At 47.6% G+C, this 26,291-nt stretch overlaps 4 protein-coding genes and 1 long non-coding RNA gene across 5 annotated transcripts in view; 3 read left to right on the top strand and 2 right to left on the bottom strand.

Annotated features, from left to right (window-relative positions):
• LOC307214709 (uncharacterized protein) overlaps positions 1-11,578 on the top strand; it is a 159,528-nt gene extending 147,950 nt beyond the window's left edge. The window contains exons 5-6 of the mRNA XM_079973629.1: positions 2,722-2,848; positions 7,078-11,578. Of these exons, the coding sequence (XP_079829755.1) occupies positions 2,722-2,848; positions 7,078-8,756 (1,806 nt within the window). The 3' untranslated portion in view covers positions 8,757-11,578. The remainder of the gene's footprint in view (positions 1-2,721; positions 2,849-7,077) is intronic.
• Positions 1-26,291, bottom strand: part of LOC307214639 (uncharacterized protein) — a 268,943-nt gene that overhangs the window by 125,267 nt on the left and 117,385 nt on the right. The window lies entirely within an intron of this gene.
• LOC307215168 lies at positions 9,480-24,625 on the bottom strand. Its single transcript, XR_013838341.1, has 3 exons — positions 23,896-24,625; positions 14,171-14,287; positions 9,480-9,497 (listed from the first exon to the last, which is right to left on the bottom strand). It is a non-coding gene; the product is annotated as an uncharacterized lncRNA (long non-coding RNA).
• Positions 17,679-19,500, top strand: LOC307215039 (putative CENPB DNA-binding domain-containing protein 1; the record flags this gene model as incomplete). The annotated part of the gene is made up of 2 exons (XM_079974193.1): positions 17,679-18,161; positions 19,086-19,500. 2 exons carry the CDS (start codon positions 17,679-17,681, stop codon positions 19,260-19,262), a joined length of 660 nt encoding a protein of 219 aa, XP_079830319.1. The 3' UTR covers positions 19,263-19,500.
• LOC307214731 (uncharacterized protein) overlaps positions 20,466-26,291 on the top strand; it is a 38,783-nt gene continuing 32,957 nt past the window's right edge. The window contains exon 1 of the mRNA XM_079973683.1: positions 20,466-20,711. The gene's annotated coding sequence lies outside the window, so the exon portion shown is untranslated. The remainder of the gene's footprint in view (positions 20,712-26,291) is intronic.

Genomic DNA, 26,291 nt, shown 5'->3' with positions numbered 1-26,291 from the left:
ACTTAGATTGTATCTTACCGGCCCAGTGGTTTTTCCTACTTTCTTCAGTTTAAGCTTGAATTTTGCTATAAGAAGCTGATGATCTGAGCCACAGTCAGCTCCAGGTCTTGTTTTTGCTGACTGTATAGAGCTTCTCCATCTTTGGCTGCAGAGAATATAATCAATCTGATTTCGATGCTGCCCATCTGGTGATGTCCATGTGTAGAGTCGTCTCTTGTGTTGTTGGAAAAGCGTGTTTGTGACGACCAGCTTGTTCTCTTGACTGAACTCTATTAGCCTTTGCCCTGCTTCGTTTTGATCTCCAAGGCCAAACTTGCCAGTTGTTCCTTTTATCTCTTGACTCCCTACTTTAGCATTCCAATCCCCTATAATGAGAAGAACATCCTTCTTTGGTGTCACTTCTATAAGGTGTTGTAAGTCTTCATAGAATTGGTCAATTTCAGTTTCTTCAGCACCAGTAGTTGGTGCATAAACTTGGATTACTGTGATGTTAAAAGGTCTGCCTTGGATTCGTATCGAGATCATTCTGTCATTTTTGAATTTGCAACCCAATACAGCTTTTGCCACTCTTTTGTTGACTATGAGGGCCACTCCATTTCTTTTACGGGTTTCTTGCCCACAGTAGTAGATATGATGGTCATCCGAACTGAATTCACCCATTCCCGTCCATTTTAGTTCACTGATGCCCAGGATGTCAATATTTATTCTTGCCATCTCATTTTGACCACCTCCAACTTACCCATGTTCATGGTTCTTACATTCCACGTTCCTATGCAATATTTTTCTTTACAGCATTGGACTTTCCTTTCGCTTCCAGGCATATCCGCAACTGAGCGTCCTTTCGGCTTTGGCCCAGCCGCTTCATCAGCTCTGGATCTACTTGTACTTGCCCTCCGCTCTTCCCCAGTAGCATGTTGGACGCCTTCCGACCTGAGGGGCTCATCTTCCAGCGTCATAACTTTTATATGCCTGTTGTCTTTGTCCATGGAGTTTTCTTGGCAGGGATACTGGAGTGGCTTGCCGGTTCCTCCTCCAGGTGGATCACGTTTGGTCAAAACTCTCCACTATGACCTGTTCATCTTGGGTGTCCTGCTCGGCATAGTTCATAGCTTCTCTGAGTTCTTCAAGCCCCTTCGCCACGGCAAGGCAGTGATCCATGAAGGAGGAGACCAAAATAGGCTTATTTTAATTGTAGATTGATCACTGAATGCTAAAATTGTTTTCTAAGGAGTGGACAAATGAGAACAAATAGTGGCCTGGATTCACCTAACCAGCCCCATCGGATGAAAAATGGGGCCTGCCCCCCATTCCTCCCCCTCTCCATGCTCCCAGGAACCCCTTGAATTTGGCTTTACAGCATTGGGAGGGAACTCCCTAGAACAGCACATGAGGAGAGGAGAAAGTGGATCCTTCCATCTGGCAAACTGGAATCCCTGCATAGGCAGAATGATTTGAAAACCACATGTGGAGTGTTGGTTTCTGCTCTCTTCACTGTGCAGCGAAGTGCTTGTCACGAGACAGGTGTTTACATTCCACAGTCTGTGCTGTTGGGTTTTCCCACGGGAAAGGAGACTGGATGTGATGTACACTGGTTTCCTGTTTTTCACTGTTCACCCTGTGTTCTCTCCGTGCTTTAGAGGAGAGAGGATGCTTTCTCTGCTCTGGCAGAGGCAAGATGTTTTTCTGTAATCTACCAGCTTTGAAGTGTAAATAAAGTAATATAGAGTATGTGGCACGTACTCCTCATCATTCCGCTGTGCTTGGGACACTGCAAATTCAACATGGAGTACCACCTATTTGCACAGAGACGAATACCCATAATTAAAATGCAGAATAAAATAAGCACCCATAATTAAAATGTGCTGCAAACCAATCCTATTGAAACAACACCAGTCAAGCTCGCAAAAATCTATCATTTGCCCAATAATAAATGCTGGAAATATAATGCGACTGAAGGTACCTTCTATCACCTTTGGTGGACTTGCCCGAGGATTAAGGCCTTCTGGGAAATGATTTATAATGAAATTAAGAAGGTACTTAAATGTACTTTTCATAAGAAACCAGAGGCATTTCTCCTGGGCATGGTCGGCCAATTGGTGCCAAGGAAGGATAGGACATTTTTTATGTATGCCACCACAGCAGCAAGGATCCTTTTAGCAAAGTATTGGAAGACACAAGACCTACCCACGCTGGAAGAATGGCAGACGAAGGTGATTGACTACATGGGACTGGCGGAGATGACTGGCAGAATCCGTGACCAAGAAAAAGAGACGGTGGAAGAAGATTGGAAGAAATTTAAAGTATATCTTAAGAACTGCTGTAAAATTAATGAGTGCTAAAATGTCAAGGGAAAGGAAAACTCAGAATTATAGCTGTAACTGATTAAGTATAACAAGAAACTAAAATAAGAAGATGTAATTAAGTAATTGGAGTGAGGGGTTGTTGAAGAAAGTTTAAAACAGGGATGCAGAAAAGGGGAGGCAAGGGGAAGTCTGGGAAGCAAGGTTTATGAAAAAGAGGTTTTGAAATTATACATGTTTATATGTTTTTGTTTGTTTATGTGTGTGTTGTTTTGTTTTTAATCTGTGTTGGAAAATCAATAAAAAATTATTATAAAAAAAAGAAACAACACTGCAATTTACAGGAAGGAAACAACAGAGCATTGTGGAGCAGATCATATTTTTGCTGTCTCAGAGGAGGACTTTTCCCTTTTTCTTTTAGGGTCCAGTGTGCTTTGAAGACGTCTCTATTCGTTTCACGGACGAGGAGTGGGCGTTGCTGGATCCTGACCAGAGAGCTCTGCATAAAGAAGTCATGGAGGAGAATCGTGGGATAGTGGCCTCTCTTGGTAAGGCTCCCTGTGGGATTGTCTTATATGCCAGGAAATTCCAAAAATACCTCTATGAGACGAACCTCATATATTTTTACAGATCTCAACAGCACTCCCTATAACACCTGGGAACCCAACACCCCCACAATAAACAGTAACTTACAGTTTTTTCTTTGAAAAATCTTCCTCAAATTATTCCTTTTTCTGCCACAATTGGGCTGGTCTCAACTGCCCAGGCCATATTCAATGTCAGCTTCAGAATTGTTAGGAAAGATAAGTAGCTTCAGGTTTTCTATTTTTGTTTTTGCTCCTGTCAATCTTGGGTTGACCAAAGAGATGACTGACATTGGAGATGGAGGGGATGCCATGACTGGGCCAAACAAAATTCATCCCAGAGAAGAACTATACTTATTGAATTTCAGGTAGAAGTAGCAGTGGTGGTGATGATGATGATGATGATGATGATACAGTGGTACCTCGGTTTACAAACTTAATCTTTTCCGGAAGAGGACTGTTCTTAAATCAAGATACCACTGTAGTAATAATAAGAATTTTTATTTTTATCCAGCCCATCTGGCTGGGTTGCCCCAGCCACTCTGGGCGGCTTCCAACACACATATAAACATGAAACATAAATAAGAATAATCTGATCCCATATAAAAAGAACATTAACTTTAAAATGAACAACTTCTCCTAGTGGCCGAAATTGTGGAAACCTTTTGTGAAAAGTGTATTTCTGAGGTTTGATGGCTCATAACACCACTTTTGTGTGGAGTAATACCATAAAATTATATAGCAATGGAAAGATAATTTAATGAAGGATGTAATGCAATGAATTTTATGAAGGAGTATTATTAGAACAGCAGTCATAAAGAAAAAACGTGAAACCTTTGGTGACCATTGGTAACCTTTTTTTTTTAATATAATTTTTTATTAATTTCCACAAAAAGAATATATAACACATCACAATTTCAACTTTAACAGATTTTCCAATTTTGGACTTCCCTCAGCCTCTCTGACAATCATCCAAATTTGATTTTTAAATACACAGTTCTTAAATTCGCTATTGCCTTTCGAAAACCATTTGAGACCTGTTTTTCTTTTTTGCAATATTTTTTTGACTTTTACAGAGCTTCTTTAAATGCCACTAACGTTATTTCTCTGTCACTTATACCTTCCCAATAGTCCACCCACTTTTTCCAGTCCTCGATAAACTTTTGATCTCGTAAATATCTAATCTTCCCTGTCAATTTGTCCAGTTCTACATAGTCCATCAACTTTGTTCTCCACTCCTCTATTGTTGGTACTTGTTCTTGTTTCCAGTTCTGGGCCAGTAATATTCTCGCCGCTGTTACTGCATATTGGAAAAGTTTGCAATCCTTTCTATTTATTTCATTTCCTGTAATTCCTAGAAGAAAAGCCTCTGGTTTCTTAACAAATGTATATTTCAACATCTTCTTCAGTTCATTATATATCAGTTCCCAGAAGCTCTTCACTTTTTTACATTCCCACCACATATGATAAAAAGTGCCATCCTTTTCTTTACATTTCCAACATTTCTTACATGTTTTATACATTTTTGCAAGTTTTACCGGTGTAATATACCATCTATACATCATTTTCATTATATTCTCTTTTAACGCTGTACATGCAGTAAATTTCGTGTTTTCATTCCATAATTTAATCCAATCATCCATTTGTATATTATATCCAAAATCCCTGGCCCATTTTATCATAACCGATTTAACTTCTTCATCTTTGGTATGCCATTCCAACAAAATTTTATACATTTTAGATAATATCTTAAATTCATTATTTATTATTTCTGTTTGAAATTTCGACTCTTTCTCTGCATACCCGTACTCCTTAAGACCCTTCTTAAACATTTCATTTGTTTGTAGGTAATGCAACCAGTCGTACACATGCTCTTTTACCTCTTCATAAGGTTTCATTTTCCATCTCCCCCCTTCCTTAACAATTAACTCTCCATATGTTGGCGCCTGCCAACCTAGCAGTTCGAAAGCACCTCCGGGTGCAAGTAGATAAATAGGGACCGCTTACCAGCGGGAAGGTAAACGGCGTTTCCGTGTGCGGCTCTGGCTCGCCAGAGCAGCGATGTCACGCTGGCCACGTGACCCGGAAGTGTCTCCGGACAGCGCTGGCCCCTGGCCTCTTAAGTGAGATGGGCGCACAACCCCAGAGTCTGTCAAGACTGGCCCGTACGGGCAGGGGTACCTTTACCTTTACCTATGTAGCCCAATTTTTCCTCATATTAGTTTTTTTAACACTCATAACCTCTAATGGAGACAACCAGTGTGGAGTTTTTGGCTCGAGTAGGTTTTTGTACCTATCCCAAACTTCTTTCAACGATCTTCGGAAAATGTGGTTCTCAAAGCCTACATAACCTTTCTTCTTTCCAGACCATAAATATGCGTGCCACCCAAATCTATTATCAAATCCTTCTAAGTCTAGCAACTCCGTATTATCTAGTTTTATCCATTCCTTTAACCAGCAGAGACACGCTGCTTCATAATATAATTTCAGGTCTGGCAGGGCGAAGCCTCCTCTTTCTTTCGCATCTGTTAGTAACTTAAATTGAATTCTAGGCTTCTTACCCTGCCAAATATACCTTGAAATTGTTCTTTGCCATTCCTTAAAAATAGCCGTCCCTCTGATTACTGGAATTGTTTGAAACAGAAACAGTAGTTTTGGCAGCACGCTCATCTTTATCGTTGACATCCTTCCCCACATTGATAATTTCATTCGTCCCCACGAATGGGGAGGAACCATTGCTAACCTTTAGCTTTAATTACGGCCTTACAACGCCTTCCCATGAAGTGAACCAAGTTTTTAGTTCTGCAGCTGTAATAATGGGAAACCAAGACTGAATTATTGCCTCTGTTAATTGGGCTGTATTGCTGGGTTGCTTCTGACTAACAAGTTTCTTTAGTCGGCTCTATAGATTTCCGATTGGGTTAAAGTTTGGGCTATTCCCAGGCCATTCCAGCAGTGAAATATCATTATCTTGAAAGCACCTTTTGCACACAGCAGCAACACGACATAGAGCTGAATCCTGTTGAAATAATACATAAAAATAAAAATATATAAATATATATAAATGCTTCAGTATCTGGGAAAAGATCACCTGCGGAACACTTCAGTTTGGGCTCAAGTATTTTGTTTATGCATTTTGGAGCATTTATATTCCCATTAATGATGCAAATTCTGCCCACACCTTTTGGTGCCATAGAACCCCAGATCATCACACTGTCTGGGTGTTTCACGGTCAGTGTAATGCAAATAGGATGTAAATCTTATCTGAGTCTTCTCCTCGGGTATTTCGTGCCATCACTACCAAGCAAGGAGATTTGGGTCTCATTGCTCCAAATAACACTGTTCTATCGTTCTGCTGTCCAGTTAACATGGGTTTAATCTTTTCAACCTTTGCTTGAGAGATAACAATGGCTTTTTCTTAGAATTCTAACATTTAGACCAGTCCTTGCACTCAACTTCACATTGCATTGTACCATGTCATCTTGTATCCACCCAGATGATATTCTTCTGTCATGTAGGCACAGTCTCTTCATTCTTCGATCGTCACTTGCCTTTGTGCACCTTTTCCTGCCTTTACCACTCTGATTTTGTAGTGACTGAGTCTCTTTATACCTCTTCAAAAATATAGAAAGGCCAGCTTTGGTGTAGTTTTTCCCAATCTTTCATCCAATTTCTTCATAACTATAGCCTTGTTCACTTAATAGTACAATTTTACATCACTTTCTGGGTGATTAGTCAACTCTTTGTGCCATTTCTTTAATTTGATTATGTTTTTCAACCTCACTAAATGACCAACTTTATAGCAATCACATAAGACACTGACAAAAGTCAACCAAAGCAAGTTGTGCTTCCTTTTTCTGGTTATTTGGCTATAAGGTTTGATAAAATATAGGTAATTGAACAAACTTTGTTGGATTGCATTCTTGATTACATTCTTGATCAAATTATCTTTCCATTGATATATAAATTTATAATATTACTCCAAAAGAAGAACTACACTTTTTTCCAAAAGTCTTCCACAATTTTAACCAATACTTTATATCAAACAAAGCAACATTCAACAACTCATCAGAATCTCGTAATAAATATGTTGGTTAATGACAAACAACACAGTTAATGAACACACACCCAACTCCCTTCAGTTCTTCTCTATTTGTTTCTAAGGCTCTAATCCCTTTTTGTCTCCATTGCAGATTGTGATGAATCGGAAATTGAGAACAAAGGTGACCACGATAAAATCCCCAGGGAGGAGAAGCCATGTAGAAATTTGGAGTGTGGAGAAAGCTGCAGTCAAAACTCCCATTCCACTTCCCATCAACGAAATATCATTGGAAAGAAAGTCTATCAGTGCATAGAATGTGGAAAGAGTTTCACTCAGAGCTCCCATCTCATTTCCCATCAAAGAATTCATACAGGGGAGAAACCCTATCAGTGTGTGGAATGTGGAAAGAGCTTCAGTCAGAGCTCCAAACTCACTTCCCATCAAAGAATTCATACAGGGGAGAAACCCTATCAGTGTGTGGAATGTGGAAAGAGTTTCACTCATAGCTCCTCTCTCACTTCCCATCACAGAATTCATACAGGGGAGAAACCCTATCAGTGTGTGGAATGTGGAAAGAGCTTCACTAATAGCTCCTCTCTCACTTTCCATCAAAGAATTCATACAGGGGAGAAACCCTATAAGTGTATGGAATGTGGAAAAAGCTTCAGGCAGAACGCCAATCTCACTTCCCATCAAAGAATTCATACAGGGGAGAAACCCTATCAGTGCGTTGAATGTGGAAAGAGCTTCACTAATAGCTCCTCTCTCACTTCCCATCAAAGAATTCATACAGGGGAGAAACCCTATAAGTGTATGGAATGTGGAAAAAGCTTCAGGCACAGCGCCGATCTCAATTCCCATCACATAATTCATACAGGGGAGAAACCCTATCAGTGTGTGGAATGTGGAAAGAGCTTCAGTCACAGCTCCCATCTCATTTCCCATCAAAGAATTCATACAGGGGAGAAACCCTATCAGTGTATGGAATGTGGAAAGAGCTTCAGGAAGAGCGCCAATCTCACTTCCCATCAAAGAATTCATACAGGGGAGAAACCCTATCAGTGTGCGGAATGTGGAAAGAGCTTCAGTCACAGCCACAGTCTCACTTCCCATCAGAGAATTCATACAGGAGAGAAGCCCTATCAGTGTGTGGAATGTGGAAAGAGCTTCACTAATAGCTCCTCTCTCACTTCCCATCAAAGAATTCATACAGGGGAGAAACCCTATCAGTGTGTGGAATGTGGAAAGAGCTTCACTCAGAGCACCGATCTCACTTCCCATCAAAGAATTCATAGAGGGGAGAAACCCTATCAGTGTGTGGAATGTGGAAAGAGCTTCAGTCAGAGCTCCAAACTCACTTCCCATCAAAGAATTCATACAGGGGAGAAACCCTATCAGTGTGTGGAATGTGGAAAGAGTTTCACTCATAGCTCCTCTCTCACTTCCCATCACAGAATTCATACAGGGGAGAAACCCTACCAGTGCGTGGAATGTGGAAAGAGCTTCAGTACAAGCTCCAGTCTCACTAAACATCAAAGAATTCATACAGGGGAGAAACCCTATCAGTGTATGGAATGTGGAAAGAGCTTCAGTAAGAGCGCCAATCTCACTTCCCATCAAAGAATTCATACAGGGGAGAAACCCTATCAGTGTGTGGAATGTGGAAGGAGCTTCAGTCAGAGGGGCCATCTCACTTCCCATCAACTAATTCATACAGGGGAGAAACCCTATCAGTGTGTGGAATGTGGAAAGAGCTTCACTGATAGCTCCTCTCTCACTTCCCATCAAAGAATCCATACAAAGATAGGAAAAAGCATTATACAGCTTTAGGAGCCTGGCAAATCCACACTGTTTTAACCAGGCCTTTTTCTTAATGACATCTAATGCTATTTTAACATGTGATGTTTTGTGTTTTTATGTTGTGTTTTTATGTTCTAAGCCTCCTGAGACCTGTGGGTGTAGGGAATACAGCCACTCTTACTTCCTAGGGGTCTTTGCGCCCCCCCCCCATAAAATATTTGAGGAGGCCACCCCCCAGGTTTTCTTTGTGTTTTTTTTTCAAATGCAACCTTTTTTTCTTTCGCAACTTGCCATACAATTTCACAGTGGATTTCACAGTTGGGGATGTTTAGCCTGGAGAAGGGGAGACGGAGACATGACTTGAGAGCCGTCTTCAAATACCCGAAGGGCTCCCACATGGAAGTTGCAAGAAGCTTGCACCTGCTCCTGCTCTGGAGACAAGGACCCAAATGACTTGCGAAAAAGGAGATTCCAACTAAAGAACTGTCGTGCATCCATACTGCTATGGAAAGGGTGAATGTCTTCTAGAATTCTCTGGTGTCACCAGAAGAGAAAGCCCTTTTTTCAGTTAGGTCTGCTATCAACTGCAGAGGATGAGTAGCCTTGGGAGCCTCTTGGGGAGATGGAAGTGATGAAAGGACTGAATCCATGGGGGAAAGCTACTTGCTCTGAGATGGGGGAACTTCGGGCAAAGGCCAGCTAAGTAGAGATGCTGTGGGCCACTAGTTTCTGTTCCTCCCCACTTTCCCAAAGGGCGTAACATCGGAGGTCCTGCGGGAGGAAAGAGCATCTCAGAGTCAGGGGCCAGCCTGGGCCAAAGCGGCCCTCCACTGCCCCCACCACAGAGTCCCTGGCTTTCCTTTACCATCTCTGATGCCATCAGGACACTTATGCTAAGCAGCAGGAGGAGGTGTGGAGCATTGGGAGTCTTTTTCAGAGCAGACGATGGAAGTGCCACTTCAGTTCCTGTGGAAGACGCCCATGTTCAAGCCAGCAGGTCCACAAAGGTGAAGGAGGGAAAGAGAGGAGAGATTTTGAGTCCTGAGTGCAGTTGTGGAAGTGTGTGAAGAGGAAGAAGAAAGAGCCATGTCAAGAGAAGTGAAGACCAACAGTTACAAAGCTTCCTGTTCACCTTCGTTTCAACTCCAGGGGTGCCTGAAACATCCTGTGGACTATTGAACTGAAGAGGTTGGAGGAGAAGTTTGGACTATGGGGCGCTTGTCAAAACACCCCAGGTGCCCCAGGATGTCCTGGAAGAGAGCAGAGGAGGAAAGTCGGGTCCTTCCGGGGGCATCAGGAGGGCACCTCTGACCTCAAACGCCAGGCTTGGCTCTAGGACGGCCTGGAAAGTTGTGTGATCCTTCGCCAGAAGCTGAACAGGGCCCTGAACCACCTGAACCTAGAAGAGAGGAGCGGGGCGGAGACAGCGATTCAGGAGCCCCAATGGGTGGGGGGTGTTTGTGTCTGTGCGGGGGGCTGAGAGAGGAAGGTGGTGGAGTCTTCCTTGGAACCAGAGAGACCCCCATGAAGGGGGAGAAGGCTGATGGCGTTGGGCAGCTGGAGTGATGCAAGATGGGGCCAGGCAGAGGTGTAGTGGTTGGAGGGCTGAACTAGGAGGACCTGGGAGAGCAGGGTTCAGATCCCCACTCAGCCATGGAGCTCCCTGGTGGACCTTGGGCCAGCCTGGCCTACTTGGCAGGGCTGCTGAGAAGATAAAAAATGGTGGCAGGGAGAACCATGAAGGCCACTTTGAGCTCCTGGGAGGAAAGTGGGCTAGGAATGTCCTAATAAAAGCAGGGAAGAAATGGGGAAGGCAGGGAAAGAGTGTGGAGGAGCTGAGCTCTCTGGAGAAGTCGGGCTGGGTCAATTTCCAGAGAGCCAAGACTGTGCAGGGGACCCCAGGACTCCCCCCCCCAGGAGACCAAGACCAAGGGAAGGAATCCTACTTATAGCCTTCCCATTTTGTCCAGGAAAAAATCCCACCTTCCTCTCTAAACTAGCCAACTATCTAAAATGCCCATCCAAGCCTAACTCTGACCCCAGCCCTAAGCCTAAGCCTAACTACCCCTCTATGTACAAAATAAATATGTACAAAATATATACAAAATATGCACATATGTGCACAAAATAAAATAAAAAATATTAAAATAAAGAACAATAAGATAAAGGTGTTAGAATAAAAAACTAAGAAATAAATCAAATAAAAGTATTAAATGAAATGGTAAGCAAAATAAGACACTGGAAAAATAACAATAAACCAAACTCTTCTCCAACCACCATGAACTCCTCTTTCCTCCACTCGCCTCACTACTAACCCACAGATTAGTGGTGCATGTATGACAGAGATGTGATGCATGTATGACATTTTATTAAAAGGTGTTGTGGGTGAAATGGGCTTCCTCCATGTGGTAGTTGGAAGTCTTGTTACAACAGTTCATTGACTAAAGACCAGGCCTCTCCAGAGAGCCAGGTCTGGGCAGGGGATTCCCCAGGAGATGAAGAGAAAGGGTAGGAATGCTACTTACAGCCTGCCCATTTCCTCCAGGAAAAGATCCCACCCCCCTGTCTAAAGTAACTAACTATCTAAAATGCCCACCTAAGCCTAGCTATGATCTCAACCCCAACCCCCATCCTAACCCTACACCTAACCCTAACTATGTACAAAATAAAAATGTACAAAATATATACAAAATATGCACAGATGTGCACAAAAATGTAAAATAAAAAACAAAGATGAAAAATAAGTGCTAAAATAAAAAGATTAAAGAATAATAGAAAATCAAAATAAATAAAATAAAATAAATCAAAGTAATAAATGAAATCGAGATAAGAAAATGAAAAAAATAACAATTCACTAATCCTCTGCAAGGCTTAGCGCTCTGGCTCCGTAAGAGAGTATAGGCAGCTCACAGGCAGGGGCACCCCAGGCTGCAGGTCTGTGCCGCTGTCGAAAGACCAATGAGGCAGCAGCTGTTCCTCAAACACTTCTCGGTACTCCTGGTAAACAGCAGGGATCAGTGACGCAGCTTCCCCCGTGGGGGCGGACACTAGCTCCTCGGACCGAGCATGGGGACACGGGTTTGGGAAGCGCACAGTCTGATTGACTGTCGATCTGAAGGTTGTGAGATTCCAGCCAGTCCATCCCGAGCACCAGGGGAAACCGGGGCATGGTGGCAATGTTCATGGTGCGCACCTCCCGGTGCTGCTAGTGACACAGGACCAAGGGTTGAGTCTCCTGAGTAACGGCCCCCGAGTGCAGGAGCCGTTCGTCAATTGTCTCCGCCTGTACCGGTTCCGGCTTGTCCTGGAGTGGCACCTGATGATGGGCGGCGAAGGCAGAGTCCATATAGGAGCGGGTTGCCCCTGAATCTACCAGAGTTTGGGTGAGAATCCAGGGCCCGCCAGGGGGGTATAGACGCACCAGAACCATGAGGTGTTGCAATTCCACCGGTGAGGGCCCATCATGCGATATCTGGGACCCCAGGTAGCCTGGGCCATCGGCTACTGGGGTTGGCCATTTCCCTGTGGCCGGCGTTTTCTCGGGACAAGATTACGCATAGTGTCCACTCCCGCTGCAGTAGAGACACAGGTTCCCCTCCAGACTCTGAGTCTTCTCTGAGGGAGAGAGGCGAGGCCGCGCTGCCCCGAGCTGCATTGGCTCCTCCAGTGACTAGGCTGTGGCCGTGGAACTGCTGGGAAGGACGGGAGCCGGGAGTGCTGGCGGCCCGGAGCCTTGGTCCTCCAACCGATCGTCTATCTGCAGGCTCCGTTGAATGAGGGCGTCCAGCGTGGTGGGGTGATCCATCATGGCCAGCTGGTCCAGTATCTCATCCGAAAGCCCCTAGAGATACTGGTCCTGAAGGTTGCAGTCATTCCAGAACAAGTCCTGTGCCAACAACTGAAATTCTGTGCCGTAGGCGGCCACTGTGGACTTGATCTGTTTCAACCACCGAATCGCCCAATTGGCTTGACTCCCCTTCTGAGGGTTGCCGAACAGGGTTTCCAGATGGTTGCAAAACCCTGTATAGTCTGTCAGCAAGGGAGAGTCTTGCCGGGGCAGCGGCAATGCCCACTTGGTCACCCGGTCCTTCAGCAAGCTGATCAGGAAGTGCACCTTGGTGCGGTCATCGGGAAAATTCCGGGCTCGCCCCTGAATATACAGCTTAGCTTGGGCAAGAAACATGGGAAAGCTGGCCGGGGACCCATTGAATTTCTCTGGCAGGGCCACTGGATACTTGCCAGAAGCTGGGGCATCGGCACCAGGAGCTGGTAAGGCGTCCAAACGCTGCTGAAGCACTGTAGCTGCATTGCTTAGCTGATGAACGGTGTGGGTCAAGACCTGGTTTTCCTGAGCCAATGCTACCAGCGCAGCCGCCTGGTCAGCCATGGCTTCTGGTTCCTCCTGAACGCACCCCAATAAAGGGGGAGTGTGGGTGTGGCAGGAGCAAACTGTGCTGGTCCCGTGGGTTACCCGAGAGGCTATGTCCATGTCCAGTCCTTGGTCAAAGGTGCAACGTGGAGGCAGTCTGTAGTAGCTGAAGCTGGGTGCAGGGCAGGGAGTTGGGTGAAGTCAGGAACAGGCTTGTAAGCAGGGAGCCAGGGTGGGTCAGGAGCTCAGACAGGAACTACCAACCAACAATGTTGCTTCCCCAATTGGGACTGGGGCTGGCCGGCTTTTATCTGTCCTGAGGCATAGGGCGGCCCCGATCCTCTGGTGACTCACCTCTCTAACCCTGAGCCTCTGCAGCCCAGGAGAGGCTGGAGGGTTACCGGACCCAGAGGCAACCTCAGCTTTCTCTGACGTTGCTGAGAGTGGAGCACCTGCAGGCAATGGGTCCTCCATCATCTCAGGAGCCAGAGCAGACTCAGCTGGTGCCTACACCCGAGGATCCAGCACAGGTGAGGACCCTTCAGGCTCATTCCCCAGCCCTGGCTCAGCTGGTTGCGGAGGAGGGGAATCGTGTGCAGGCTGGGATCCCTCAGGTTCAGCATCCAAGTCTGAATCCCAGGCCATCACACCTTGTCAACAATGTGGAACTTGTAGTAGTCCCCAGTTTGGACTTTATGAACATATGTGGAACAGAAACTAGCAGACATTTGGTCTTTATGAATGAACTGATTTACTGATTTCTTCCGTCTATATTATTGCACTTTATGTGTTGTTTATGTGGAAGATAAACCTTTGATATTGTGATAAGAATATATAGAAGCTTTTTGTTTATGTGAATGCACAGCCGGTTACGTCTTGTGTGTTTGTCCATTCCAGGAACAGCATTCCTGACCCAGATTTTCACAAGAAGTCCCTAAGATGATTCCCCTTTCAAACAGGATATGTAAACCTAGGCCAGTAGGGTCCTCCTCTCTGGCAGACGGACAACCCCTTCCCCAAAGCCCCTCCCTCCCCCACTTCCCCATGGGGGTCCCCCACACCACCCATCACTCACCAGGATGGCTTTGGCCGCCTCCTGCTTGTAGCACTTCGGGGTGCAGAGCCCCCTGAGCTGAGCTGCCTGGCAGTTCTGAATCACCTCCGGCAGGTACAGCTGATCTTCCTCCAGCAGCTGAAAGGCAAATGTCAGGCTGTCAGTTCCTCACAAAGGGAGGGCTTCTCCACATCCCAGAGTGCAGAGTGGGGGGCAAGGAGGGCAGGTCTGAGTCCCTGCTCTGGTTCTCTCCAATACTCACCCCTGGGGGAGGGATATACAACCGCAGCACATCTGCAAAGAGAAGGACATGGGGACAGGTGAGTCCGTCCCTGAGCACCTGGCAAGGCTATTCCAAGAGTTTTCTCCTGGATTCCAAGTCCTACTACAGGGGAGGAGGGACATCCCAAGCCTTGGCGGTCAATCCTGGCCTCCTTCAACCAGAATGTGACTCCCCAGGCCAGGGATAGGCAACTAAGGGTTGGGGGCCGGATGCGGCCCAATTGTCTTCTCAATCCAGCCCACAGATGATTCGGGAATCAGTGTATTTTTAGATGAGTAGAATGTGTCCTTTTATTTAAAATGCATCTCTGGGTTATTTGTGGGGTATAGGAATTGGTTCATCCCCCCCAAAAAATATAGTCTGCCCCCCCCATGGTCTGAGGGATGGTGGACCGCCTCATGGCTGAAAAAGGTTGCTGACCCCTGCCCCAGGCTAACAAGATGGTCAATATCCGGTTCCACTCCATCCTTTTAAAATTAAAATAACAAAATGGATCACAACTTTCAGAGCATGTAAACCACATGAGTGGAAAGATCCCTGCTCCACTCACAGAAATAGGACTATACCTCCTTCTCCCACCTTTAAAGTAAACGTCTACGTAATGAAACCATTGTTAGGATATTTCCGTTCCACCTTAAAAGGGAGCAGGATGTTTGTGTCACAGCCTGCGTATTCCCTGTTCACAGGATGTTTCTGTTGTGTCTATGCTTTCGTTTTCTCTCTGTGCCTGAACACGCAAACAGGCAGTCATGTTTTTTCCTTTGTTCTGACCAACGCTGAGTAAACTTCTAAATAATGCTCTCCTGTGTGCATCTTTCGCTGTGCAAATTCTGCTGATAGAGCGTGCATCAGCTCTGGAATGTGGCAAGCTATTTTCTGGAGCTCGTGTCGCTAATTGCTGATACTGTATCTACGAGAGATCGATGGATCGTCCGGAGGCAACGTGGGGGCCATGATGGGCTTTATCTCCCTGGCAGTATCCCAACAACCATATCGTCCCAAGTTTGCCTTCCACCGCCAACCTCAACTCATCTCTTCAAGTCAAAAGACAACACTTCCCGTCCCTGGGCGAAACCCCCTCGCCTTTCATTGGTAGAGCTGCCACCACGCCGGTAGCATTTATCTCAGTGCTGCGCGAGGAATGACTGAACGGGTGGTGAGATGCTTTCAGCCTCGGACACGTGGCGGGTTCTGAAATGGCCGTACAGGCCAGATTCACCACCCATATGAGCTGGATTCGGCATAGTTTGAGGACCCCTGGCCTACACTGACTGGCAGCTCCCCAGAGTTTCAGGCAGGGATTTTGTCTAGCCCTTGCAGGAGATGTCAGGGGTTGACCCTGGGACATTCTGCATGCCAAGCAGATGCTCTAGGGCTCCCCATATTTCACTAGCCTTTCAATGTTATGCTATTAGCAATCATGGAGATTCCACCTGCCTCTTTTAAAAGGAGAACACTCACCTGATCAATAGTATTATTATTATTATTATTATTATTATTATTATTAATACATACCCCGCGCATCTGGCTGGTTTTTCCCAAGCCACTCTGGGCGGCTTCCAACAAAATATTAAAATACAATAGTCCATAAAATATTAAAAGCTTCTCTAAGCATAACAACCATCCATTTTTAGTCCATTGAGTTAGAAATTCAGCATTTCTGGAAAGGGAAATGGCATACTATTGAATGTTTACATAGCAACATGTTTAAGAAAGAATTACAGTGGTGCCCCTGCAAGACGAACGCCTCGCAAGACGGAAAACCCGCTAGACGAAAGGGTTTTCCGTTTTCGAGTTGCTTCGCAAGACGAATTTCCCTATGGGCTTGCTTCGCAAGACGAAAACGTCTTGCGACTTTGTTTCCTTTGTCTTGGAACTGTTAAAACCAAGGGTGCTTTGCTTAAACAGCTGCAGTTGCGACTTGACTTCGAGGAGCAACTGTTAGCACGCGGTTTGGTAGCCTTTTTCAGACTTTGCTCATTTTTGAAGCTTTCCCAAAACTTTTCCAGAACTTCTTTTGCATCCATTTGGTAAGTTAAACTTTTAAAACTTTTTTGGGGGGTTTGGGATTTTGGGTTGGGGTGTTTGGGATTCAAGGACTTGGTGTTGGGGTTTTTTTGCAAGAATCTGGGAGCTTGTGGGGTTGTTTTTTTTTTTTTTTTGAATTTTTATGATTTTCTGTGACCATTGGGCCATGTTGGTTTTTTTTAAAAAAATTCTGGGTTTGAATTTCTGTGTGCTGGGTGGTTGAGGAGGCTTTTGCAAGAATTTGGGAGGTTGTGGGGTTTTTTTTTTGAATTTTTATGATTTTTTGTGACCATTGGGCCATTTTGTTGTTTTTTTAAAAAAAAAATTCTGGGTTTGAATTTGTGTGTGCTGGGTGGTTTAGGGAACAGTTGAGGAGGTTTTTGCAAGAATCTGGGAGATTGTGGGGGGGGGGTTGATTTTTTTTTATTTTTTTGTGACCATTGGGCCATTTTGTTGTTTTTTTAAAAAAAAAAAATCTGGGTTTGAATTTCTGTGTGCTGGGTGGTTTAGGGAACAGTTGAGGAGGTTTTTGCAAGAATCTGGGAGATTGTGGGGGTTTTTTTGAATTTTTATGATTTTCTGTGACCATTGAGCAATGTTGTTTTTTTAAAAAAAAAAATCTGAGTTTGAATTTCTGTGTGCTGGGTGGTTTAGGGAACAGTTGAGGAGGTTTTTGCAAGAATCTGGGAGATTGTGGGGGTTTTTTTTGAATTTTTCTGTTTTTCTGTGACCATTGGGCCAGGTTGTTGGGGTTTTTTTTGAATGTTTTTTTCTGAGTTTGAATTTCTGTGTGCTGGTTGGCTGGGGGAACAGTTGGGGAGGGGTTTGCAGCAGTTGGGGAGGGGCTGGGGGAGCAGTTGGGGAGGGGTTTGCAATTTCTGTGTGGTGGGTGCGTGGGTGGCTGGGGGAACAGTTGAGGTTTTTGAAGACTTTGGTGATTTTTGAAGCTTTTCCAAAACTTCTTTTGCAGCCATTTGAGGTTTCTGAAGATTGATTGTTGAAGCTTTTCCAGAACTTCTTTTGCATCCATTTGGTAAGTTAAACTTTTAAAACTTTTTGGGGGGTTTTTGGATTTTGGGTTGGGGTGTTTGGGATTCAAGGATTCAAGGTTCTGGGTTTTAATTTCTGTGTGGTGGGTGGCTGGGTGCTTTTGCATTTTTTGGATTTGAAGCACATCACTGATTTTTGTGTGTGTGTGTGAGTTTACGAAGGGCTGCCATGGGACCCAAGAAGACTGCTGCTGCAGAGGCCGGCGAGAGGAAGAAGGAGAAGGTGACGCTGGAAATGAAGGAGGAGATCATCCGGAAGCACGACGGCGGAATGCGTGTGACAGACCTTGCCAGGGAGTACGGGAGGAATCCATCGACCATCGGGACCATCCTGAAGATGAGGGAGAAGATCATGGCGACTGATGCAGCCAAGGGAGTCACCAGGATCGTCAAGAACCGCCCAGCTGTTCTGGAGGAGGTGGAGAAGTTGCTGCTCATCTGGTTAGAAGAGAAGCAGCATGCAGGGGACACAGTGACTGAGGCCGTCATTTGTGAGAAGGCCAAGGCCTTGCACGCAGACCTCGTCCGGGAACAGCCAGGAACCTCAGGCGAGCCAGAAGTCTTCAAGGCAAGCAGAGGTTGGTTTGACCGGTTCAAGACAAGATCTGGAATCCACAGCGTGGTCAGGCATGGAGAGGCTGCCAGTTCTGATGTTCCTGTGGCTGAAGAGTTTGCAGCGGAGTTCCTGGAGGTTGTGAAGACGGAGGGCTACGTTCCACAGCAGGTCTTCAACTGCGACGAGACTGGGCTGTTTTGGAAGAGGATGCCCAAAAGGACTTTCATCACTCAGGAGGAGGCCAAGTTGCCTGGCCACAAGCCCATGAAGGACCGTCTGACCCTGCTCTTCTGTGCCAACGCAAGCGGCGACCTGAAGATCAAGCCCCTGCTGGTGTACCACTCGGAGAACCCATGGGCCTTCAAGAAACACAAGGTCGACAAGGAGCAGCTGAGTGTCATGTGGCGATCCAACAGTAAGGCTTGGGTCACACGTGTGCTGTTTGTGGACTGGGTCAATCTTGCTTTTGGCCCTGCTGTCAAACAGTACCTGCTGGACAATGACCTGCCGCTGAAGGCTTTGCTTCTGATGGACAAAGCCCCTGCTCATCCTAAAGGCCTTGAGGTGGACTTGTTGGAGGAGTTCAGCTTCATCAACATCATGTTCCTGCCGCCTAACACCATGCCACTGCTCCAGCCGATGGATCAGCAAGTCATCGCCAATTTCAAAAAACTCTACACCAAGGAGCTTTTCAGGCGATGCTTCGAGGTGACTGATTGCACCACCATCACCCTGCGGGAATTCTGGAAGGACCACTTCGACATCGTCACCTGCTTGAAGATGATCAGCACAGCCTGGAACGGGCTCAGCCAGAGAAATTTGAATTGCGCTTGGCGCAGCCTGTGGCCGGCCTGTGTGGCACCAAGTGACTCTGATGCACCAGAGTCAACAGTGGTGCAGGACATTGTTGCCGTGGGGAGGACCATGGGCCTGGAGGTCACAGAGGAGGACGTCTGCGAGCTGGTGGAGGAGCACGACCATGAGCTGACCACCCAGGAGCTGGTCAAACTGCAGGCAGAGGCTGCGCAGGAGCAGGCCTCGCTGGAAGAGGAGGAAGCAACTGAGGAACGGCTGTCCTCCAAAGAACTGAGGGACATTTGCCTGAAGTGGAAAGGCACCACCCTGACAAGGACCTGGCACATGACCTTGCGAACACTTTTGATACGAGGGTCATGTCGCCTTTCAGGGAGGTGCTGAAAAGGCGGATGAAGCAGCAGACCATGGACAGGTTCTTCAGCAAGAAGCAAAGAGTGGAAGAGGAGCCTTCTTCGAGTGGTCCCCCAGAGTCTTAGAAAATGTACTGTATATTTTATTGATTTTTAAATGTTTTTCTGTCATGTTTATAAACTTAATTTATTTTTCCTTCAATTTTTGAACTGCTCTTTACAGTATGTATGACTTTAAAGAGCAGTTAATAAACTCTTTTTGTACCAAATTTGGCTTTGTTTGGACTTTTTTTGACCATAGGAACGCATTAATTGATTTTCAATGCATTCCTATGGGATTTCGTGCTTCGCAAGACGAAAAATTCGCTAGTTGAAAAAACTCACGGAACGAATTAATTTCGTCTTGCGAGGCACCACTGTACTCATTTATGATGAGAATAGGATTTATTTATTATGAACTTTGCTGGGTTCCTCCTTGGTAGCCAGTGCCATTCTTTCAGCAGGCCTCGAACTCAGGACCCGCTGCCTTGAGGGACATCTAAGAGCAGTTGGGCAGGGGAAAGGTCTCCCTTGGGAGGTGGGGACTCTCCTTCCTTGGAGGTTTCTCAGCAGAGATCGGAGGGCCATCTGCCATGGATGCTTGAGCTGAGATTCCTGCACTGCTGGGGGTTGTAATAATAATAATAATAACAACAATAATAATAATTTATTATTTATACCCCGCCCATCTGGCTGGGTTTCCCCAGCCACTCTGGGCGGCTTCCAATCAAACACTAAAATACAATAACCTATTAAACATTGAAAGCTTCCCTAAACAGGGCTATCTGTTTAGGGAACTAGACCCGGCCCCCTCTTGTTTCGGGTTGGACTAGATGACCCTGGGATCCCCTCCTCTCTCTCCACTCCTGAATTCCAGGAGGAGCTTCCTTGCCTCTTGCAAAGCCCTTTTCCCTGCAGGCTCTTCCTCTGGTTTCTGGCCAAGGGAGGGAGATGCTCAGAGTCCAGCCAAGAGCCTCACCCCCAAAAGGATATCTGGGCATGGGCGGAGCCGGGGGGGGCAGCTGCCCCCCTTAATCCATAGGGAATAATAAAAATCTGAGAGAGGGCTGAGTGAGGGAGGACTCGGCTTTACAAGGGTTAAAGGGAAGTGAGCTGCCTTCCTAGAGAGGACAGGAAGCAAGGGGGGGCAGGTCCTCCACAGCCAAGGCCCCTCCCTCCCAAGTCTTTTCCTGCAAGGAAGGGGGGGGGGGTGTTGCTTTGTGTCTTTGCTGCGAGGGCCGAATCGCAGCCCCCTCCTGGGATCTGCTGAGTCCATGGCTGTCAACTTTCAGATTTGAAAATAAGGGATCAGCAGCCTTGAAAATAAGGGATCAGCAGCCTCACCTATCTACCAATCCGGGATAGCAGCAGGAAGCAGCGGGAAACAGCGCTGCAATAAGGGAATCTCCCGCCAAAAAAAAGGAAGGTTGACAAAGGGTGAGTCTCCTCTCTCTCCCCCCAGAGGGTGCAGTGGGGAGACAGTGGGGGTCCCAGGGCTGCAGCAGGGGAAGGGGCCGGGGGGGGGGCCGTCAGGGAGGAGAGGGTCCTGCCAGGGAGGGGCCAGGTCTGCCACGCTCTCCTTCCTGCAGATCAGAGGATCCCGAAATCATTGACCCTCCCCCTCTTCAAAAAAAAGGACTCCCCCAATATCTCCCTTTTGTAAACAAAGCAGTCCCTGGGACTTTAACTCTGTGTGACGTCGCTCAGCCTCATTGCACAACAGAGGAAATGTGTGCAAATGGTTTTCCAAAGCTGGAGGAGGAGGTGGCCTAGCCCCCCCCCCAAAAGAACAACAGGGAGGGAGGGAGGGAGGGAGGGAGGAAGGAAAGAGAGACCAGGAATAAAGAGAGGGATCCCAGGCCATAGTCTGGCTGCTGCATTGCAACCAGTTTGTGTTAAGTTATCTAACAAAATAATAATAAATAAATAAAAATCAAGGGAGATGTCTTTGGCCCCGCCCACCTGGCCCTCTGGGGGTTGGCCAGATACATTCCTGGCCCTCAGGGCAAAGAAAAAGGGACCCCACCCCAGGAATCTGTCTGGCGAGCGGCAGAGAGTCCAAGTGCAAGAAAAGGAGACGGAAGCAGGGAGTAGGGTGGGGGTGGGGAGCAACTCCTGAGGACCCCCAGGTGAGGACCCTCACTAGAGCTAAACATCCATTTTTCACAAGATACAAATAACTCCCTTGTCAGTCGGTTCTGACTTCATGCATTGACTGGAAGGCAGCAGAAACCAGGTTGATCTCAAAGAAATCCCTTCAGTTGCCTCCACACTTTGCATTGCTAGAAGGATAGAGACTTATTTCTTCTCCTCTTCCTCCTCCTCTTTCTTTTCAAAAGGATATCTCATGGTCTGAGATGCGGTGCAGTCCAGCCCTGGTTCCCAGCAAGACTCATTCATGCTTGCTTAGGGAACCATTTTCCCCCCTGTCCTTCAGATTTTGTAACAAAACATTGTATTTGCTTTGTAGGATTTGCTAGAGCCCCTAACCTGTTGTTGCGATACTGCCAGGGAGATAAAGTCCATCTGAGCCCCCAAGCCGGCTGCCGGACGAGCCATCGACCTCCCGTAGTTACAGTATCAGCAATTAGCGACACGAAGCCTAAGAAATAGCTTGCCACATTCTTGGGCTGGTGCACACTCTGTCAGCAGAATTCACACAGCAAAAGTTGCACTCAGGAGGGTATCATTTAGAATGTTTATTCAGCGTTGGTCAGAACAAAGAACAAACATGACCGCCTGCTAGCGTGTTCTGGCGCAGAGAGAGAGAAAACGAAAGCAATAGCAAACATAAACATCCTGAGAACAGGAAATGCGCAGACTCTGTGACTCACAAGCCTGCTCCCTTTTAAGGTGGAACGGAAATATCCTAACAGAGATACTGGTCCTGAAGGGTGGAGTCATTCCAGGACAAGTCCTGTGCCAACAGCCGAAATTATGGGGCATAGGCGGCCACTGTGGACTTGTCCTGTTTCAATCGCCGAATCGCCCGATTGGCTTGACTCCCCTTTTGAGGGTTGCCAAACGCGGTTTCCAGATGGTTGCAAAACCCTGTATAGTCTGTCAGCAAGGGAGAGTCTTGCCGGAGCAGCGGCAATGCCCACTTGGCCGCCTGGTCCTTTAACAAACTGATCAGGAAGTGCACCTTAGTGCAGTCATCAGGGAAATTCCGGGCTCACCCCTGAATATACAACTTGGCCTGGGCAAGAAACATGGGAAAGCTGGCCAGGGACCCATTTAATTTCTCTGGTAGGGCCACTGGGTACTTGCCAGAAGCTGGGGCGTCATTGCTTAGCTGATGAACGGTGTGGGTCAAGACCTGGTTTTCCTGAGCCAATGCCACCAGCGCAGCCACCTGGTCAGCCATGGCTTCTGGTTCCTCCTGAACGCACCCCAACAAAGGGGGAGTGCGGATGTGGCAGGAGCAAACTGTGCTGGTCCCGTGGGTTACCCGAGAGGCTAGGTCCAAGTCCAGTCCTTGGTCAAAGGTGCAACGTGGAGGCAGTCTGTAGTAGCTGAAGCTGGGTGCAGGGCAGGGAGTTGGGTGAAGTCAGGAACAGGCTTGCAAGCAGGGAGCCAGGGCGGGTCAGGAGCTCAGGCAGGAACTACCAACCAACAATGTTGCTTCCGCAACTTCGGACTGGGGCTGGCCGGCTTTTATCTGTCCTGAGGCATAGGGCAGATCCTCTGGTGACTCGCCTCTCTAACCCTGAGCCTCTGCAGCCCAGCAGAGCCTGGAGGGTTACCGGACCCAGAGGCAACCTCAGCTTTCTCTGACGGGGCTGAGAGTGGAGAACCTGCAGGCAATGGGTCCTCCATCACCTCAGGAGACAGAGCAGACTCAGCTGGTGCCTGCACCTGAGGATCCAGCACAGGTGAGGACCCTTCAGGCTCAGGCCCCAGCCCTGGCTCAGCTGGTTGTGGAGGAGGGGAATCGTGTGTAGGCTGGCATCCCTCAGGTTCAGCAGACAAGTCCGAATCCCAGGCCATCACACCTTGTCAACAATGTGGAACTTGTAGTAGGCTCCAATTTGGACTTAGCAGACATTTGGTCTTTATGAATGAACTGATTTATTGGGACTTCCGTCTATATTATTGCACTTTATGTGTTGTTTATGTGGAAGATAAACCTTTGATATTGTGATAAGAATATATAGAAGCTTATTGTTCATGTGAATGCACAGCCGGTTACGTCTTGTGTGTTTGTCCATTCCAGGAACAGCATTCCTGACCCAGATTTCCACAAGAGGTCCCTAAGATGATTCCCCTTTCAAACAGGATACGTGAACCTAGGCCAGTAGAGTCCTCCTCTCCAGCAGACGGACAACCCCTTCCCCAAACCCCCACTTCCCCATGGGGGTCTCCCACACCACCCATCACTCACCAGGATGGCTTTGGCCGTCTCCTGCCTGGAGCACTTCAGGGTTCAGAGCCCCCTGAGCTGAGCTGCCTGGCAGCTCTGAATCACCTCCGGCAGGTACAGCTGATCTTCCTCCAGCAGCTGAAAGGCAAAAGTCAGGCTGTCAGTTCCTCACAAAGGGAGGGTCTCTCCACATCCGAGAGTGCAGAGTGGGGGGCAAGGAGGGCAGGTCTGAGTCCCTGCTCTGGTTCTCCCCAATACTCACCCCTGGGGGAGGGATGTGCAACCGCAGCACATCTGCAAAGAGAAGGACATGGGGACAGGTGAGTCCGTCCCTGAGCACCTGGCAAGGCTATTCCAAGAGTTTTCTCCTGGGTTCCAAGTCCTACTACAGGGGAGGAGGGACATCCCAAGCCTTGGCGGTCAATCCTGGCCTCCTTCAACCAGAATGTGACTCCCCAGGCCAGGGATAGGCAACTAAGGGTTGGGGGCCGGATGCGGCCCAATTGTCTTCTCAATCCAGCCCACAGATGATTCGGGAATCAGTGTGTTTTTAGATGAGTAGAATGTGTCATTTTATTTAAAATGCATCTCTGGGTTATTTGTGGGGTATAGGAATTGGTTCATCCCCCCAAAAAAAATATAGTCTGGCCCCCCCCCACAGGGTCTGAGGGATGGTGGACCGCCTCACGGCTGAAAAAGGTTGCTGAGCCCTGCCCCAGGCTTACAAGATGGTCAATATCCGGTTCCACTCCATCCTTTTAAAATTTAAATCTCAAAACAGATCCCAACTTTCAGAGCATGTAAATCACATGAGTGGAAAGACCCCTGCTCCACTCACAGAAATAGGACTATACCTCCTTCTCCCACCTTTAAAGTAAACGTCTATGTAATGAAACCGAATTGATCCAAGTCTGCCTTCCTCCGCCATCCTCAACTTTGCTCTTCAAGCCAAAAGACAACGCTGCCTGTCCCTGAGTGAAACCCCCTGGCCTTTCATTGGTAGAGCCGCCACCATGCTAGTGGTGTTTACCTCAGCACAACACAGGGACTGACTGACCGGTCGGCGAGATGCTTTCAGCCTCGGACACTTGGTGGGTTCTGAAATGGCCGTGCAGGCCAGATTCATGACCCTGGAGGGCTGGATTCGGCCCGCGGGACATAGTTTGAGGACCCCTGGTGTACACTGACTGGCAGCAGCTCCCCAGAGTTTCAGGCAGGGATTTCGTCCGGCCCTTGCAGGAGATGTCAGGGGTTGACCCCGGGACATTCTGCATGCCAAGCAGATGCTCTAGGGCTCCCCATATTTCACTAGCCTTTCAATGTTATGTTATTAGCAACCATAACAACAACAACCATGCATTTTCAGTCCTTTTAATTAGCAATTAAGCATTTCTGGAAAGGGAAATGGCATACTTTTGTTGCGTGCATAAGCATGCATAAGAAGGTATTACTCATTTATGATGAGAATAGGATTTATTTATTATGAACTTTGCTGGGTTCCTCCTCAGCAGCCAGTGTGATTGTTTCAGCAGGGCTCGAACTCAGGACCCGCTGCCTTGAGGGACATCTAAGGGCAGTTGGGCAGGGGAAAGGTCTCCCTTGGGAGGTGGGGGACTCTCCTTCCTTGGAGGTTTCTCAGCAGAGATCGGACGGCCATCTGCCCTGGATGCTTGAGCGGAGATTCCTGCACTGCTGGGGGTTGGACTAGATGACCCTGGGATCCCCTCCTCTCTCTCCACTCCTGAATTCCAGGAGGAGCTTCCTTGCCTCCTGCAAAGCCCTTTTCCCTGCAGGCTCTTCCTCTGGTTTCTGGCCAAGGGAGGGAGATGCTCAGAGTCCAGCCAAGAGCCTCACCCCCAAAAGGATATATGGGCATGGGCGGAGCCGGGGGGCAGCTGCCCCCCCCGAAATCCATAACAAATAATAAGAATATGATGTTCTGCAAAGCGAGAGAGGGCTGAGCTGGAGGGACTCGGCTTGGCAAGGGTTAAAGGGAACCGAGCTGCCTTCCTAGAGAGGCCAGGAAGCAAGGGGGGGCAGGTCCTCCAGCTCCAACCCCCCCCCCAGTCCTTTCTTGCTTCGCTGTCTCTCCTGCAAGGGCTGCCTCGCTCTCCCCTCCTGGGATCTGGTGAGTCTCCTCTCTCTCTCTCTGGGATCTGGTGGGGGTCCCAGGGCTGCAGCAGGGGAGGGGGCCTGGGGGGCCTGATCTGCTCCTGCAGGGGGGGGACCCCAAGTCAGGGAGGAGGAGAGGGTCCTGCCAGGGAGGGGCCAGGTCTGCCACGCTCTCCTTCCTGCAGATCAGAGAATCCCAAACTCATTTGGCCTTTTGCCCCCCCCCCCTTCAGAAAAGATCTCCCTTCTTTAAACAAAGGAGTCTCTGGGAATTTAACTGTGTGACGTCGCTCAGCCTCATTGCACAACGGATGAAAAAGGTGCAAATGGTTTTCCAAAGCTGGACGAGGAGGTGGACTAGCCCCCCCCCAAGAAAACCCCCAGGGAGGGAGGAAGAAAAGGTGGGAGAGAAAGGCCAGGGATAAAGAGAGGGATCCCAGGCCATAGTCTGGCTGCTGCATTGGGGACCAGTTTCCCAGTGTCTCCCAGGGCAGCTCCCCACGGAGGCCACTGCAGCAATCCCCTCGCACCCAGAGCAGGGCATCC

The sequence above is a fragment of the Podarcis cretensis genome, assembly GCF_951804945.1.
Source record: "Podarcis cretensis genome assembly, chromosome: 4".
Classification (NCBI taxonomy): domain Eukaryota; kingdom Metazoa; phylum Chordata; class Lepidosauria; order Squamata; family Lacertidae; genus Podarcis; species Podarcis cretensis.
This window is presented reverse-complemented; position numbering and strand designations above follow the sequence as displayed.